This window comes from Tachysurus vachellii, chromosome 15 (assembly GCF_030014155.1).
Source record: "Tachysurus vachellii isolate PV-2020 chromosome 15, HZAU_Pvac_v1, whole genome shotgun sequence".
Taxonomy (NCBI): Eukaryota; Metazoa; Chordata; class Actinopteri; order Siluriformes; family Bagridae; genus Tachysurus; species Tachysurus vachellii.
The window spans coordinates 14,446,890-14,464,171 of record NC_083474.1 but is presented as its reverse complement, the minus strand read 5'-3'; the positions used below and the strand labels follow the sequence as shown (position 1 = coordinate 14,464,171).

The following is a 17,282-nucleotide window of genomic DNA, read 5'->3' as shown; positions in this document are numbered from 1 at the left end:
TGCAGCAACACTGGATGTCTATTCCTGATAAACTTTATTCTTTAGCATTAGAAACGATTTCTTTTAGAGACATCATATACACTGTAATCCAAATCAAGTTTTCAATGATATGACTGGAGTCACACAAATCAGGTCTCCGGTCTAAATGGCAGCAGTAACACAACAGCAGTCATACTGCTTTCCACTTTCTGTTTGGATTAGAGATCACATATCATCATGCGCATCATGTGCATTACATAGTGATGAGCTTGAATTTCCATTTCAATTTAGAGCTTTGTGTGTACACTTTGGAGGTACAGCATTCTCATCACTATTTTTATGCATGTAAATATTACACCTTATTCTTACACACATCTGACAAGCATTAGATGAGCAGAGATGTTCATTTAATGTACTTTATACTGAAGGGGATGTGTTATCGCAGAGAAAACACTAAAATGTGCAAGGCAGGTGGTGACTACAGGGCTTGTGTACTAGAGAAAGGTTTAAAATATACACTTTATGCAAAAAGTAAGTGGACACATGACCTTTACACCCATATGAAAGCCAAACTGTTGGAAGCACACGATTGTATGGGTGTGTCTCAGTCAGCTTCCTAGATCAGTAATCATGGCACCGTTCAGATAACAGGACATTTTACGGACTGTATTAATTGTAAAACCCTTCCAGTTCACCGAAACCTTTACTCCTTATATAACAATGCCACGAAGCACCGCATGAACCAAGAAGCATCAATACTGAAAATGACTGCATATTTTCTGAAGCTTCTCCGCTTGTAAAAAAACGATGGACAAACTCTCAGCCAATTTCGATTACAAATTTAAGTAGATTGTTATCATTGCTATAGCTTTCAAATGATTACTTAAGTTACATTGTTATTTCCATTTACTGGAACTAAGAAGCCTAAACCTGTTCCAACATGATAATGGGCTTGTGTACAAGGCGAGCTCTGTGAGAACAAGTTTTTCCAAGGTTGAGGTGGAAGAACTCAAGTGGCCTGTTACAGATTCCTGACCTCAACCCTGCTAAACACCTTTGAGATGAACCGGAACACTGACTGCACACCAGACCTCCTCACCTGACATCAGTGCCTGACTAATGCTCTTGGGGCTGAATGAACACAAATCCCCACAGCTATGCTCCAAACGCTAGTAAAAAGCCTTCCTGGAATAACGGACAATATCAAATTGAGACTAAATCTAAAATGCTATGTTCAAAAAACACACATGGGTGTAATGGTTGAATGTTCACATACCTTTGGACATACAGTGCATCTCAATAAGGAAAGTTTCACTTGAGGGATTCAGAAAGATGTTATTGTAAACAGTGTATGTCTAATACAGTGGACATATTAGAACCCTTTATTTAACCATAATAACCCTCAAGGAACCAATTTATTTAAGAGACAGATGTACTCCTGTATGTAATGTAATCTGTTCACTATAGCTATAGAATATTGTAATGTTGAAAGGAAAACATAATTTTCTTATTTTAAAGAGGCATTAAAATAGCACAAAGGAAAATGTTGGAAAAAGAAAATGATACGGGAGTTTTAATAGATCTCAGATCTCAGGATGTAACAGGATAAATTCGCAAGATCTTAATTGCACATATGTACGTGTACACACATATATACACATGACATTCTCATTAAAAACTGTCAAATGTGAAGGATGATTCAGTAAACTGGTCCTGGGGTTTCTCGAATTTGGCTCATCATTATGCAAACCCCAGTCTCTTGTTTTTAAATGTTCTTGTGCATCACCTCATATGTTCAAGTTTGTAGGTTCGTTGATGTCGTCAATTTCCTCTTTTCCAGACAACTTTCAGAAATCCACTGATTTGATTTCAAGGCCCTGCTGCTTTTGTTTGTCGTCCAGCGGAATCTCATCATGCATCAAAAGAGTCATTTTAAACTCTTGAAAAACCAATGCTACCTTCTCTCCTCCCATTCACTCTTTTTTACACAGTATCTTATTAGTCCCTGTTCTAGTAAATCTGAAAGTGGTGCTCCGAAAAACAGAATTGATTAAGACATCATAGTGACAGCCTATTGCTCCACCCTAATTATCTTTCACTCCACCTCCAAGACGCCTCACTGGGATTTGGGTTTGGCGCCGCCTGGGGTGGGATCAGGGGCAGGGCCACCACCCTGGGCCAATCGATTCAGGCTGCATTGGAAAAGAGATACGCAATACCATTGCACAAATTCACTTAAATTGTTGTTAAGCATTTATTTTTTGTTAAAGAGAAAAAATCAATATGAAAACTCACATGTCCTTAATGTTGTCAACATGAGCTTGAACCTTTGCAACCCAGTTGTCCACTTTTTCCTAAGTGGGAAGTTCAAAGAGCTGTAAGTATTTACATGATAGGACCACACTGGCAGACAATAAAGTGGTTATTTAAAATAAAAAAATAAAAAAGTAACAGTCTACATGGTCATAGCTTCAAGCTAGAAATGCTGGAATATATAATATTTCTGATATATTTCAGTGTATGCACATGATATAAACTGCACACAGGCACACATTACATCACACACTCTGGCTTCTTCCACAGGGCACAGAACAGAATATCTGAGAATATTTGAGTGGATTAACAAATTTTGTGATTATACACCAAACACCTAAAGTATATTATTTGGAATAAGGTAAGTTCATTCATTCATTTATTCATTCATTTTCTACCGCTTATCCGAAACTACCTCGGGTCACGGGGAGCCTGTGCCTATCTCAGGCATCATCGGGCATCAAGGCAGGATACACCCAGGACGGAGTGCCAACCCATCGCAGGGCACACACACACACTCTCTCATTCACTCACGCAATCACACACTACGGACAAATTTCCAGAGATGCCAATCAACCTACCATGCATGTCTTTGGACCGGGGGAGGAAACCGGAGTACCCGGAGGAAATCCCCGAGGCACGGGGAGAACATGCAAACTCCACACACACAAGGTGGAGGCGGGAATCAAACCCCGACCCTGGAGGTGTGAGGCGAACGTGCTAACCACTAAGCCACCGTGCCCCCTGAATAAGGTAAGTTAAATAAGAAAAATATAATTAATACCTGGTGCCGGTTGTAGAAGAGAGGGACAGAGAAGATAGCAATCACGCCTATGGGAAAAAAAATCCAAGCAGAACATTAAAAACAGTGGTGTTGTAGCTTTAATTTGTTTTTATTTGTTTTAATCCTCAATGTTATCCTGCAAATTTACCCTGCATTTCTTGTTAAGTTCCTAACGATTTTCTCTTAAATGTTTAGTAGGTGGTTTTGTTTATGAGAGCACATAATGTGTTAAACTTCTTAATGTAATGATTTGGCTTATCAAAGCTAAATATAATATAAGCTAAAACAACCATTGTGTTATATTCACTCACATATTGTCTTTACCTCAATCATAAACAATACAGTTAACATTTGTGATTAATGTTTGCGATTACTAAATCACATTTAACAAATGAAAGCGGCATTCATATTTGTGATGAAGTTATAATTTGTGTAATAAAATACACTATATTAAAGACCTTGGTGGCATAAATCTAAAAAAAAAAAAAAAATTAAATGCACCTCACAAAAATGAATCTCCCAGTGTGGAAGATTTACAATAAATGCAAAACGCTTTTAGTAAGAATATAAAATGGGTCAGTTTGACCTGAACACCACGCAAGATTTAAATATTACACAGTGTTTTAATAAATTGTTTGAACTACAATTTTGAAATGAAAGAGTCATTTGAAATTAGAAATGTGCAAAAAAAAAAATAGTACTAGAGTGGAACATTCTACAACACACTAGTGACAGTGTGCAGAAGATAAAAAAAATTCTTCTATGCAGAATTTTTCTCTAGCATTAAAAAGTAGGATCCACTAGGTAGCATAGAAAATTTTCCATATTTGTTTTTCCATATTCTAAACTAGTACTACTACTTTTCTAAATAACTTTAGAAAAGTATTTTCTAACTTTTCTCACAGCCTTAAAATATTGTCTAATGTAAAAAAAAAGTGCTCATACCGATAATAAGCAAAGTAAGGCCATTGCAAAGAGCTCCCAGATACGTCACCAGATACATCAGCAACAGGAACTGCAAATAAAGAAAAAATTCATTTAACGAATACACATAAAAGTTCAAAGAGTCACTCAAGGCTCATGTTCCTGTCCAACTATGACCGAACCCTGGTCTTTGGAGGGATTTGTGGTGGAAGATGATATCATCCACTGATGAGCCTGTCAATCAACAACAGGAGTCTCACTTAATATTAGTCAGTGTGTTTATTCCAGTACAACCAACTGAAACTAGAAACCTCTCTTAACCCTCTACTTTTGGACTGCCCCATGACACATACCACTCAGGTCAGAATGAGGGTCCAAGGATTCGGTGCTTGCTAAAAGTGTTCCTGAGCCTGCTGAACACGGTACTGGGTGCAGAGATTTAAGTTATATGATGGCTAGAAGAATGGCAGTCTCTTAAAATGTTACAAGTAATCAACTGGACGTTTAGGACCCTGGGTTTTATGATCAAGATTAAAAATAATTAGTATAAGTACAATTCTAATTAGCTATTACCCATTCATGAATTTTACAAAAAAACAACAACAACAACAACAACTGTGTATATCTGCAAAACATGTTTGTGAGAAAAGTACTTTTTTAACAAAATTCTACTCCTTTGGGGTGGAATTGTTATGGCTTCACTTGAAGTCAGAGAAGTAGCATTTTGCCTGTGCTCAGAGGGGTGTTGATAGGTGGTACATGGAATGCTGTACTACAGTGGGTACAAAAATACAACTACACAGGCAGTTTGAATGTTTCAGAAATAAAACTGGACATAATGGAAATAAACTGGTCTACATTCAGCCAGACTTGTAATACACCATGGTTAACTAACATATTATGCTTGTTATGACACTACTGTAATTCCCACAGGCTACAACCAAAACGATTATCCTTCCTTCTTGAACAAATGTTTTCTATTCATGAATCTCACCTTAAGAGAGTCAAACAGGCAAGCTACGAAGATGAGGCGCTTCAGTGTGTCCAGAGCAGCAAAGCACAGGAATATAGCTCTCTGCATATAGTGTTCAGCTTGTTCTCCAGACAGACCAATGTCCACTTCTAGATAGGATCTGTAGAATATACATCCAAAACAGATTCACGTAATGTATCCATTCCTTATTACAGTCCCGAAGTGATTAAGACAGAAAAAATGAGAAAGGGTATAGTTATACTCACTGGAAGGGGTGTGCCCCATCTCTGAGCTGAAAAGCATGCAGCAAGTTGCAGTAGATGCGCACAGAAATGGTGAAGCACACAATAGCCAGCGAAAGAGTGGAGAGCACAGTGATGATACTGAGCTGGAAGAGAGACAGCAGGCCCACCACCAGGCCGGTGAACACCATGCCTGTCCGCTCTGTGTCCTTCCAGTAGATCAGATCCGTTACTGACGAGAGACAAGAACATGGAGACAGGAAAAATAATGCATAGTAGATTAATGAAAGTGGCCATGGTAAGGCTCTTACCTGTGAACAACAGGAATAGCTTCACCAGAAAAAAAATCATTTATTCATCCTTCACCCTTTTAACTAAAGTAAACAGTTACTGACCAACATAGTTCGACCACTGACCAGAGTTTACTTGTGTGGTGGACCACAGCTGTGGCACTGACGTACATAGCATGAGTGGCATTATAGTAAATGTTGCACTGGTATAAGGGTATGAGATCAGACACCACAGCATTGCTGGGGAATTTTATAGATGATTTACCTCACAAGCACTTTATTAGAGCCCAACCTTGATGGACTACCTTTTAGATGGCCACTTTATCAGTGTACAATTCAATACAATACAATTCCTCTAGCCTTACATCAGTGTCAATGTTTCAGACTGTACCAACACTGCTTTTTTTTGTTGGTGAATTGTTAACCATCTCATTAGTGACATTGTGGTGATTAAAAGCCCCAGCAACAGTGATATACCACTTGTGATCTACCATGTGTAACAGCATTATACGTAAACCAGGAGGGACTTTTAAGGTGGTAGTCCTGTGGTAGTATCTCAGTGTATAAGGTTGATGAGGGCTGACAAAGTGTGCAAAAGTCAATAACTGCATACCAAAAAAAATGACCTAAATAGTAAATGTACATGATAAAATGACTGGTGTATGTACGTATAAGCTAATATGCAGACAAAAGTCCTACTTAATATGCATGAGTAATACAACTGTGAAAACATACAATACTTAAAATTGCCAAAAATCGATTCTGCTTATTCTCACCCCATACAGTATATTTCTGGTGAATATGGCAGAGTGAGGAAGGACAGTAAGGACAGACTTTAGGGTTCCCTGGGGCTAAATATAGCCTCAAGAAACGGGTGGGAATATTCAGAATTTAACTATAGCTACAAAAGCACCTGTTGACAGAACTCTAACAGCATCTAGCCCCCTGTCAACACCCCGCCTGTCTCAGAGTTTCCAAACTGAAGTCTGGTGACACAGTGCTATCAAGATTTGCATTTATACAGTGACATTTCCCCTGCATTTAGACACCTCAGTTTGATTAACTCATGGAAGGAAAATCTTGGGTGGGATTCGTAAGATATTGCAGTGATTATGATTCACTTTTTCCTTCATCTGGCTCCTTTTGAAGATATTTGCTTTTGGATTTCAAAAGAGGCATGCACAATGTGTGAATGTTATTAAATGCCTTCTAACCACATCCTCCATCCTTGTCTGGATGGATTACAGAGGCTCAGCCAATAGACGAACTGTAGATGTCACCTCGGTAATCTGTTGCAAATTACATCAATGGTAATGCCGTTCATGCCTGGCCTTCAGACATGAGTGACGGAGTGCAACAGCAGATTGAACATTTATAATCAGCTACTGTAAGACCTGTAAGACACTGAGTACACATACACCTGCCTGTTGTCTAAGCAGGTGACCCTGCAGACTAACTTCACGTGGCTCACTTTAGTCACCACACACTCCCTTCTGTCTGTGCATGTGCACATTAAAGCCAATAACATGATTGGTGTTTACTTAACACATGTTAAATGTTAAAATGTTTAAAACTATTGAAATACACAATTGGTCAACAATATAATTATTTTCTTCTTTAATTTGTTTTCTTCCCAAAATGTTTTCTAGAATCAGTTATGATTTAGAATTTTCTATTGAGTGTTTAATACTATTAGTTTTCAAAATTCTTTTATTTCTATACAAGCTGTTGTTTTTTTCTCCTCTTTTTTGTTAAATAGTAATTTTTTCTATAAAGGTTAACTATAAAATAGAAATATATAACAACAGAAAGTACTTTATAGTTTTGTTTGTTGTTTGATTGAATTCTTTTTATTTAAATGTAGGACTGCGACAAACAAAAGATTGTGATATGTGATACAGAATATAGTGATTGTTTATCATCTGTTATTAGCATCATTATGGACATATTCCTGTCTTGTATTCCAGGTATAGCTTTTAGATTTGCATTATGACAAAGTCTTTAAATATCATGTGAATTGCCATTTCACAAACTTATATATACTTAGATATAGACAACTTAATAAAATGATTATATCAGTTATTTGTTGGCCAGTTTTTGTTGTTCTTACAGATGCTTATATACTTCATATATCTTATCCCAGTCAGAATTCATTGCATATGCATATGTACGATACAGTATATGTACATTACATGGTACGTACATTGCATATGTACGTACATATATGTACGATTCGGTAATACATCATTATAATTGGGAACATTAATTATACTCTTTCTAGTATATTTTTCACGTGACTCATTTATTAGAGCTTCAAAGATAACAAAAGACTGTTTTAAATTCTGATTATATAAATTCCGAATATAAGACTTTCGCTGTACTTCAAAGATTTAAGATTGGTCACATATCTATAATGGACATTTTTCTTTTTTATTTAAAAGTATATGATTTTGCACTGCCCTGGATACTGCTAAAGATTTGTGCTGATTTTCCACAAAGCATTGTTAACTGGTCGAGCAGGTGACTGCTTTTGGGAAACTGGACCTTGCTAGATGAAATAAATAAATAAATAAATGAATAAGTAAATAAGTAAGTAAGTAAGTAAGTAAGTAAGTAAGTAAATAAATAAATAAATAAATAAATAAATAACAATTGAATGCATTACATTCTCCAATCACACTACACAAGGACCTAATCCCAAAGGTTTGATATTCATTCTCAAACATCTGCAAGCTTGCGTTCTATATGCTTAGAAAACAGCCAAGTTGTTTACATTTGGTCTTAAGATGTCCAGTATAAATGTAGGTTAAATCAAACCAAGGTGCAGTAGATAAAACGGTATGATGATACTGTGATAAAGATATTAGTCGCAGTAGGACAATATAACAGTGTCCTGCTTTTATTTATTTATTTATTTATTATTGTGCACTTCCATATTTATTGCTTAATGAAATGACAGAAAGCTAACACCAAGGCCAGATACAACAGATACAACCCTTAATCCTTTTAAACACACCCATGAAGTCGTGCACACACATACACTAATGAGAAGTTCTTGATTGAATTTTTTCATATTTGGATTATTTCTTAACAGTATAACACACTCATCTTCTCCAACTAACTGTCTGAAGTGAGAAGAAAAAACCAAGACAAGCCCAACTGCAAATTCTGCAACAGCACTCCCACAGAAGACCAACGTTCTCAAAGCAAGTCTAATCAGTAGAGAGCTGAAACTAGATCAATGTAGTCCAGACTGAGCCTTGTTTGCTTGTAGTCCTTACAGACTTGTTTAGGCTAAATTTTTGCAGCAGTAACAACATTAAGTTTTTGTGTACTTTCAAGATTCCTCACCTTTGCTGGCCATTTCGTGAGCTGCTGGAGGTTTAGGCCTTTCCTGACTGTCTCTGCCTCCCTGCTCTGCTCAGATCAATGAAGCTTTTTTGGCCTGCACTCTGCTAAAGACAGCCCCCATCCCACCAGCTAAAAATAGCATAGCTCCATCATTACCGTCCCAAACCAAGAAGACAGAGGTGGTTGTATGTGCACACAAGAGGGGGACAAAGAGGCACGCTTATGCATACACACCATGTTGGACTGACAATGAGAAACACCAGATACAAACAAGTATTCTGTAACAATAACAAACCATACAAACAATGTAGTATGTCAACTGAAGACATGCAGATTATGTCAGTTTGTTTCGTACAAAAGAAAATGCCTATCTTGCAATAGAATGTTGTATTTATTGCATAGTTCAACAGGGCAAAGTAAGCTTTCATCCTTGTAAGAAGAGAGTGGAAGCCATATTGAATATTTCACTGCTTACTACCTCACATCTGCCTTTGTTGGATGCTGGATCTGGCATGTGTATACTGTGTGTACACACTCCATCTCTCACTACTGTGAGTGAGTGCAAACATTCAAGCAAGCAGCAGGACCCCAGCATTAGAGCATCATCCCAGCAATCTCTAGGGACTGTTGCCACAGAGACCCAATTATGCTTTGTTGGCTAAAACATATTCCCTTCCAGCTAGTGTTAGGAATCATGACGGTAATCATGCTTATGTCTTCTGTTCAGTGTGCTGAATTTATGATTTTGGTGCTTCGTGTAGATCTGGGTCTCCAGGCTTGTTCACAAAATGCCGCCGTATCTGCAGGATTTCAATCAGCTGAATAAGAGCTAGCACTAACTGCCAGCTATGATTAATTAATAAACAAGTGCAATCAACTGTGGCTCTTGCTTGGCTGGAAGGCAGATAATATTTGATAGCGTGCAGATCTGTTGAGTATAACTGACTAAGAATAATGGACCATAATGATACATTACATACAGTAAAATTGGTCAAATTAGTCGAAGAAATTTGAAAACAATAATAATATATTTTGTTAAACAGCAATTCTAACAGGCATACTCTTGAGTGAAGTGAAGAGTAACCGAAAAATATGACAAGGTAGGCAAACCCAGTTTTCAAAGCATCGTCTCTCTATTTATTTACGTTTATTATTTTTTATATTTGAAGTAATATATGGGCAACTTGCAGGCAAAACCAATCAAACACAGAACCCATCACACACACTGTAGTGTATCTTCTCTCCTCTTTAATTATAGCAGGTTTCAAAGTAAATGTAAAAGAGAGCAAAGGGAGACAGGATCTGTGTTTGACTGAAATAAAAGTGCTTAAATTCATACTTCATTTTAAATTTCAATTGTTCAGTCACACATCGGTCAGCTACAGATTTCATAACACCAATTTAAAATAAACGTCAAATTTAGATTTTTGCGTTTAAATTGAAATTTCCAATAGCATGTTTCTCAGTTTATCTATGAGATTAGGCTGGGCACTATGATGATGTAAAATCAATATTGGCACAATCACAATCAGTACTCGTTATAACACAATATTAATAAACAAATTAATACAATCTCTGATTGGAAGTAGGGTTGCAAAGGGGCGGAAAGTTTCCGGTAAATTTCCGGAAACTTTCCACGGGAACTTAATCTGGGGAATTTTGGAAATATTCCAAATTGGAAACTTTACGGGAATTTATGGAAATTTATGGGAATTTACAGGAATTTATGGGAATTATTTGGAAATATAGGGAATAAATAAACATTTTGTTTGGTCATAAGCAGACATGCATTCAAGGTAATACAAATTTTAAAAATGATGTCTTGACTGATTTAATTGTAATGGATTTTTTCTTTTTCAGGGGGGAGTGAGTGTGTGAGGGAAGGTCATCAAATTATCTGTGCATGTGGTAACACTCCTAATTTACTGCTTATTAAGATAAGGTAGTTATTAAGTTTAGGTATTGGGTACAATTAAGAATGTAGAATAAGGTAATGCAGAATAAGGCATCAATATGTGATTAATAAGTACTAATAAATAGCCAATATTCTATTAATATTCATGCTAATAAGCAACTAGTTAAATGACCCTAAAATAAAGTGTTACTGTGCATGTTATGGAAGAATGCAAGTACATGCAGGGGGTGTTGCAACTCTGCATTTTTTTTAAATTCCCAGTTTATTTCCATATATTCCCATTAATTCCCATATATTCCCGTTAATTCCCATATATTCCCGTTAATTCCCATGGAAAGTTTCCAGCCTTGAAAATTCCTGGAATTTTGCAACCCTATTTGGAAGTGGCAAATTAATTGATACAATTATATAATGAGACTGTAAAACTGTTTAAAATATCCTGATTTTCATGTTACATACATTTTCTAAATGGTAAAATATTGCTGAACTATAGTTTTTTGTTTTTTTTTACATTTTTTTTTTTTTTATACAACTTTTTTTTTACCAAGCCTATATCTTGTGATATGTATCAAGGTATCATAGAATATTGTGATCATTTTTTATCACAATATTCACCCCAAGAACAGACAAGGTTTGTGGTCCATTCTGAGGCGATCAGTGCTATGAGATATTTCATCTGAAGGCTAAACCATTGGGTTTGCAGCAGTTACACTTAATATATTGTGTGTTTAATTGTGACACCCAGGCTACTCTATTATACAAACACGATTGCATCAATTGCATTAACCTCACCTTGAATGTATGTTTGTATGTGTGTATAATTGTATGTTCATTAAATGCTTTATTGTGTTCATTATATGCTTTAATGATCTTGCTGTAGAATATGCCTGATATATACTACTACTACTACTGATGGAAAAAGTCACCATCAGGAGAGAGGAAAGGCTCTTTAAACCCAAATCAAAGTGCCCTGTGTTTGATTCATTACTTCAGAATGAACCACACTGACAATAATGTTTAGTCTATATTTTTAGTCTTACCTGCGATCTGGATGTGTATTGTTGGCCACTCTGATAGGTTAAGTGTAGAAAACCACTGTTCCCTGGTGGGCTCTTCCTGAGTGTTTTGATCAATGGGATTTTGTGATGATTGTGGTGCTTCTCCCTCAGGTTGCGATGTGGTTGTGGATTCTGTGCCAACATATGGCTCTGATGACTGAAGCCGTTTAGCTGCGGAGATGATAAAAAGGTAAGCTACCACTCTTTAGATGGAATTCATCCCTAAACTGTGACTACAAAGGTGGGATCATACAATTGTACAGACGTGTCTTTTTGAATGCTTTACAATTTCCCTTTACTGCTAAGCGGGATAAACTGGAACACTGACTGTACCCCAGGCCTTTATGCATAACGACGACACTAATCACCATATACGTGTTCCGAAATGTACTGAAAAGCCGTCCCAGAAGAGTGGAGGTTGTTATTAGAGAAAGTCTGGCATAGGATGTTCAACAAGCATATATGGATGTGACAGGTCAGGTGAACACTTACTTTTGCCATATAGTGGTACTGATCTTACTGTCTGGCAATAGTAAGCAATTTAAGTAATATACAATTGTATAAAATATTGACATACATTGTTTAAATATTCAATTTTTAATAATTGTTTGCTTTTTATGGCTGTCTTCATGTTGGTTGGAGTAAGCGTGTATCTGAAGGAGTCATGAAATTAGTTTTACACTGTAGTGAGTGAATCATATCAGATCACCAGTCAGAAAGCATCAGGCAGCTTAAGTGCACACACACACATATCTATATATCATAAACTTTTTAAAATAGCACATATTCCAAGTTTTATCAGCTGATTTTATGTCAAATGATACCTTTATACATTATACATAGAGTCTAGCACACTAAATTATTTATATATTTTTTTTTCCAGCATGGACTTAATGAGGACTGAGGTGTGATATCGTACCTTCACAACTCTTTGTAACGTAGCATGTCTCCTGTAATGTGATCTCCTCTATTTCGCCCTGTAATTCGTCATTAGGAGCGTACTCTATACCCTGAGCGGAGGACTCTGTAGTTCGACTGTGGCTCTCCACTGATTCAGGAAGTTGGTTTTCCACAATCTGCTCCTCCTCCTCTCCACTCATGAAGGCAAGGGGGTCCCACTCGACAACGGGGGAGTCTGGAGGTAAAAAGGTTTCCACAGTGTCCATACGACGTAATGAGCCTTGTCTTCCTCTCCCTCCTGTTCTCCGTCTGCCTGAATCTCTCCGTCCGGAGCTCTCGCCCTCGGAGAAGGCAATGTATGAGAACGTGAGCTCAAAGGAGTTCTGCCGGGGGGTACCCCACATGGAGGAACTACTAAAGTCATCTTCAGGGCCTTCTTCATCCTCAGACCACTCCCGTGCTGTTAGGAGCTCTGGGAAATCTGACTCCTCATTACCACCTAGGGCAAAAAAGAGATCAGTAATATCAGTGCTGGTGTAGGAGTAGCAGCATAGAACAGAAGAAAAGGTCATGACGGGTAAAACATGACGGTAAAAATCCACTATATAATTTAACAATTTGTTTTACAAACCATCCTAAACAGTCCAGTAATTTAATATAGCTTAAATGATGACAAGTACCATGTTCAAACGAAATGTGTCGCTGTTACTACTGCTTGGTTTTAATTTGTAAGCTAACATTAGCTGACTTGCTGGAGAGGTAATGTTAACAAAGCTAACTACTTAGCTGGCAAAGCAAAAAAATGCACCGCATTCATAGCACAAAGGAAAGAAAAATGAATAATGAAATACCACAAAGAATTAACAAAAAACAAGAAGTGTTCCATAAATATATTTTCATACATCTTCTGTCAGCTACTTTATAATTTGGTAGGTCATTGTGTGCACATTCTTATTTAGCAGCATTAGCTAAGCTAGCCAGCTGCTAAAACCCAGCACAGAACTAAGGCTGCCAGTTACATAGTTAGCTTAGCTGACTGAGCAATTGCTAATTGGTGTGTAATGTTCATAAAAGGTTGACTAAGCCTCTAGAAAGTTAAGTAATCCTTACCATCTGTACAGGGAGGAGTAGAGTCAGGTGTTGAGGAGACAGAGCCAAACTCCTCTGAAACAGAAGGACATAACTTAGTCCCAAATACTTTACCAGCACACAAACACTGCCATGCTTATTTGTACCCAAATAACTCATAATGTTCCCAAACAACTCATACTGTACCCGCATAACCCTTACTGTACCCAAACAACTCATACTGTACCCACATAACTCATACTGTTCCCAAACAACTCATACTGTACCCACATAACCCATACTGTACCCAAACAACCCATACTGTACCCAAACAACTCATACTGTACCCACATAACCCATACTGTACCCAAATAACTCATACTGTACCCAAAAATACTGTGTATCCAATCATCTCATATCAGTTTACAATTAAGATTTTCCTTTATTTCTAATTATTTTACACAAATAAAAAAAATTACACATATTAGCTTATGAACATGCAGATATTCACATCGAGCGACCTTTGTTGGAGCAAAACACCTCATCTACATTCACATCTGCATTCACATCTGCATTAACATATTTGCTATTATTTGAATTTGAAAAATATGTCCACATGTCCATCCTTTACAATGCTAGTGGGGTGCAGGAGCACAAGGATGACTTGAGGCACAAGGCAGGTCAGGACAGGATGTCAGTCTATCACAGGGAACAATTGCACACACACTTTAGATCATTTAGAGATGCCATTCAACCTACAATGCACATCTTTGGACTGGGGAGGAAACCAGAGTGCCTGTAAGAAGCACCTGAGCCACACACATGGTGGAGGCAGAAATTGAACCCCCAAACTTGGAGGAAACATTTTTGTCCATTATCAATGGGATAAAAGATAGTTTGGTCTCTTATTCTGCATAATTAAAACTTTTTCCGTTAATATTTAAAGCTTTCCTGGAAACACTTTCATGAGACAACAGAGAAGTAAGAGTGGATTGATATCATAAAATAGTTTCAAGCTTCATGTTTATTGTCAGAATAATACTGATGTATTTAACTCATTTTCTGGAGAGTGAACATTGTGCAAATTGGACACAATGTCACTTTGTCACTTTACAGGCCTACTGTATGTAACATAATCAACATTTAAAGCAATGAAGTTTTAAGTAATGTGCATAATCCTGGGTTTAAGTTACCCTGAAAGTTACCCTTAATGTTCTTTGCGTTACTCATGCGCCTACACAAGACACGTGTTACACTACAGAAACTGAACTACGACCATACGTTTAGCTATGAAAACGAGGTTTCTGACAAACCTATTCAGTAATAATAATAATAACATGGTAATCAGAACATAAATGTCACAGATTGGGGAAAATGGTCAAATTGTTTCTCAGAAAAAACTAAAACAGTACAGAAAAGTAGTGCTATAAACTGTATCGTTTCTGGTTGCGATTGGGGTGGAAAGGGACGAGGCTACTAGAAAGGGTACACTTATAATACCTTTTAACTCGAAAGGGGCATGTAGTGCACCTATAAAGCTTTAATCTAAACAGTAATTATGTCTTTTAAATACATAAAAATGTACTCTTCTGCTATTTGATTATATCATGTTGCTTTAAATATGAAAGGCTCCAGTTAATATGCAGGATACACTATTCTGTACATTGCATGCATAGGAGAGGCCTTACTGTAAGTGAGACAAAGCACACACAGCACCCATGGACCCACCCGTAAGTGCAGTTCAATGTAAATTATAACAATAATAAAATACTGGGACAGCACAAAGGTGGGAAAGCACACAGTCTGCTATCAATGCTATTAATACAAGTGATGTACTCCTGACACATGTACACCTTGTACAGAGGCAAACATCAGTACCAGAGCATCAACACAAACAAATTAGCCAAACCAGGCATCATTACTAGAGGAGGAATAAGAAGAGGATGATGATGTTTTATACATTTTCTCAACAAAGACAGCTGGAAACGAAAAGTTATCATATACAACCAAACCATACTAAATAACATGCCTTTTTGCGCACTATCTTGCCATATTAATTTGTACTCACTATAGGTACATATACACTGCTGTATAACACATAATGCATGTACAGGGAGGTGAGGATGCTAAGATGCTACTGATGGAAAAAAACAAAGATACTCACTGCAGTGGGAGAATCCTAAAACCTGACCCATGCTCCATCAAGGCGCTGCTGGGCCTGACCGCTCCTCTCTTCCCCCTCCAGCGCCCATCAGATACTCATTCATCCGCTGGATTTCCTCTCTTCTTTTCCAGATCCCTCACATTCTGCTGTTCCGCTCCTCCTTCACACTCTCCTCCTTTCCACCCATCCTATAACGCGCCTCTGGCTCGCGCGCTACCTCCTTTTGGTTATATGGGTTGCCAGATTGGTACGCACTGCACGTTTTGTGTGTGTCTGTGTGTGTGTGTGTGTGTGTGTGTGTGTGTGTGTGTGTGTGTGTGGTGTGATTTGTTACAGTCTATGGAGTACTTTGGCACTATAGTGAAAATACAGAGAATAATTCTTTTACCATTTTTATTGTTATTCCATTCAGTTTGGGAATCATTTGAACCAAATGATCGATATAATCTAGTGTGATTCTTATCCAGAAAGACTTGCATATTACTGTTTATAATTACAATTAAAATTACTAAAGAGGAGATGTGAACTCCATGTGATCTTTTGCATCTATACAACATTTGTTTGACTGTATTTTTATAATCACACCCTCCAGTGTGACCCATATGAGGATGGGTTCTTCTTTGAGACTGGTTCCTCTCAAGGTTTCTTCCTTTACCATCTAAAGGAGTTTTTCCTTGCCACTGCTGCCTGTGTCACCTCAGACTTGCTCATTGGGGATAAATACATACACATTGTGAAATAAATATACCTAATATTAATCTTGAATTTTCTATTCTATTAATCTTTATATTATTCTTTATATTAACCTTTTGTTCTATGTTTATGTTCTGTAAAGTTCTTTTATTTTTATTTACCTAAACAGTGTGACGCAGCAGTGCTTTAGTCCTTTAGTCTATCCAGCTGTCTTAAATTCTTGTTCATATACTCTACTCACATAGAGCATCTAATTCTTAATGCCATAATGTTTGTCACCTAATAAATAACTGGTCAAGCTGAACCGAAACTCTGCTGTAACACAACATACTGTGTAATATAGCTGCATTACATTATGGAATCTTGAGTCCAGCATTTGTTGTCTACATTACTTTTATGTAAATATTTTGATGTATATAAAATACATTCTCTTAGTTCCGGCTGAGTTTATATTCCCCTTTGTTCAATATGTATTTACAATTCCATTCAATTTGATTTTCCAAATATATTACATTAGAAAAGTTTTTTTTTGTTTGCAGAAACTACAAAACAATATACATGTTTGTGTTTACAAAATTAAATAAATTAGAATTGCTGTGAACATCTTGAAAAAAAAAATAAAGAAACG

The 17,282-nt window shown here is 37.0% G+C and overlaps 1 protein-coding gene across 2 annotated transcripts; it reads right to left on the bottom strand.

Annotated features, from left to right (window-relative positions):
• Nucleotides 1-17: 17 nt before the first annotated feature.
• rtn2a (reticulon 2a) lies at nt 18-16,107 on the bottom strand. Of its 2 annotated transcripts, XM_060888710.1 has the most exons (10): nt 15,962-16,107; nt 13,840-13,893; nt 12,749-13,228; nt 11,812-12,000; nt 5,240-5,447; nt 4,995-5,133; nt 4,022-4,091; nt 3,077-3,123; nt 2,275-2,333; nt 18-2,171 (listed from the first exon to the last, which is right to left on the bottom strand). In XM_060888710.1, exons 1-10 carry the CDS (start codon nt 15,990-15,992, stop codon nt 2,096-2,098), a joined length of 1,353 nt encoding a protein of 450 aa, XP_060744693.1. In that variant the 5' UTR covers nt 15,993-16,107; the 3' UTR covers nt 18-2,095. The 2 variants fall into 2 exon arrangements, with proteins under 2 accessions (XP_060744693.1, XP_060744694.1); XM_060888711.1 differs by lacking the exons at nt 11,812-12,000; nt 12,749-13,228; nt 13,840-13,893; nt 15,962-16,107 and adding an exon at nt 8,857-8,941.
• Nucleotides 16,108-17,282: the final 1,175 nt, after the last annotated feature.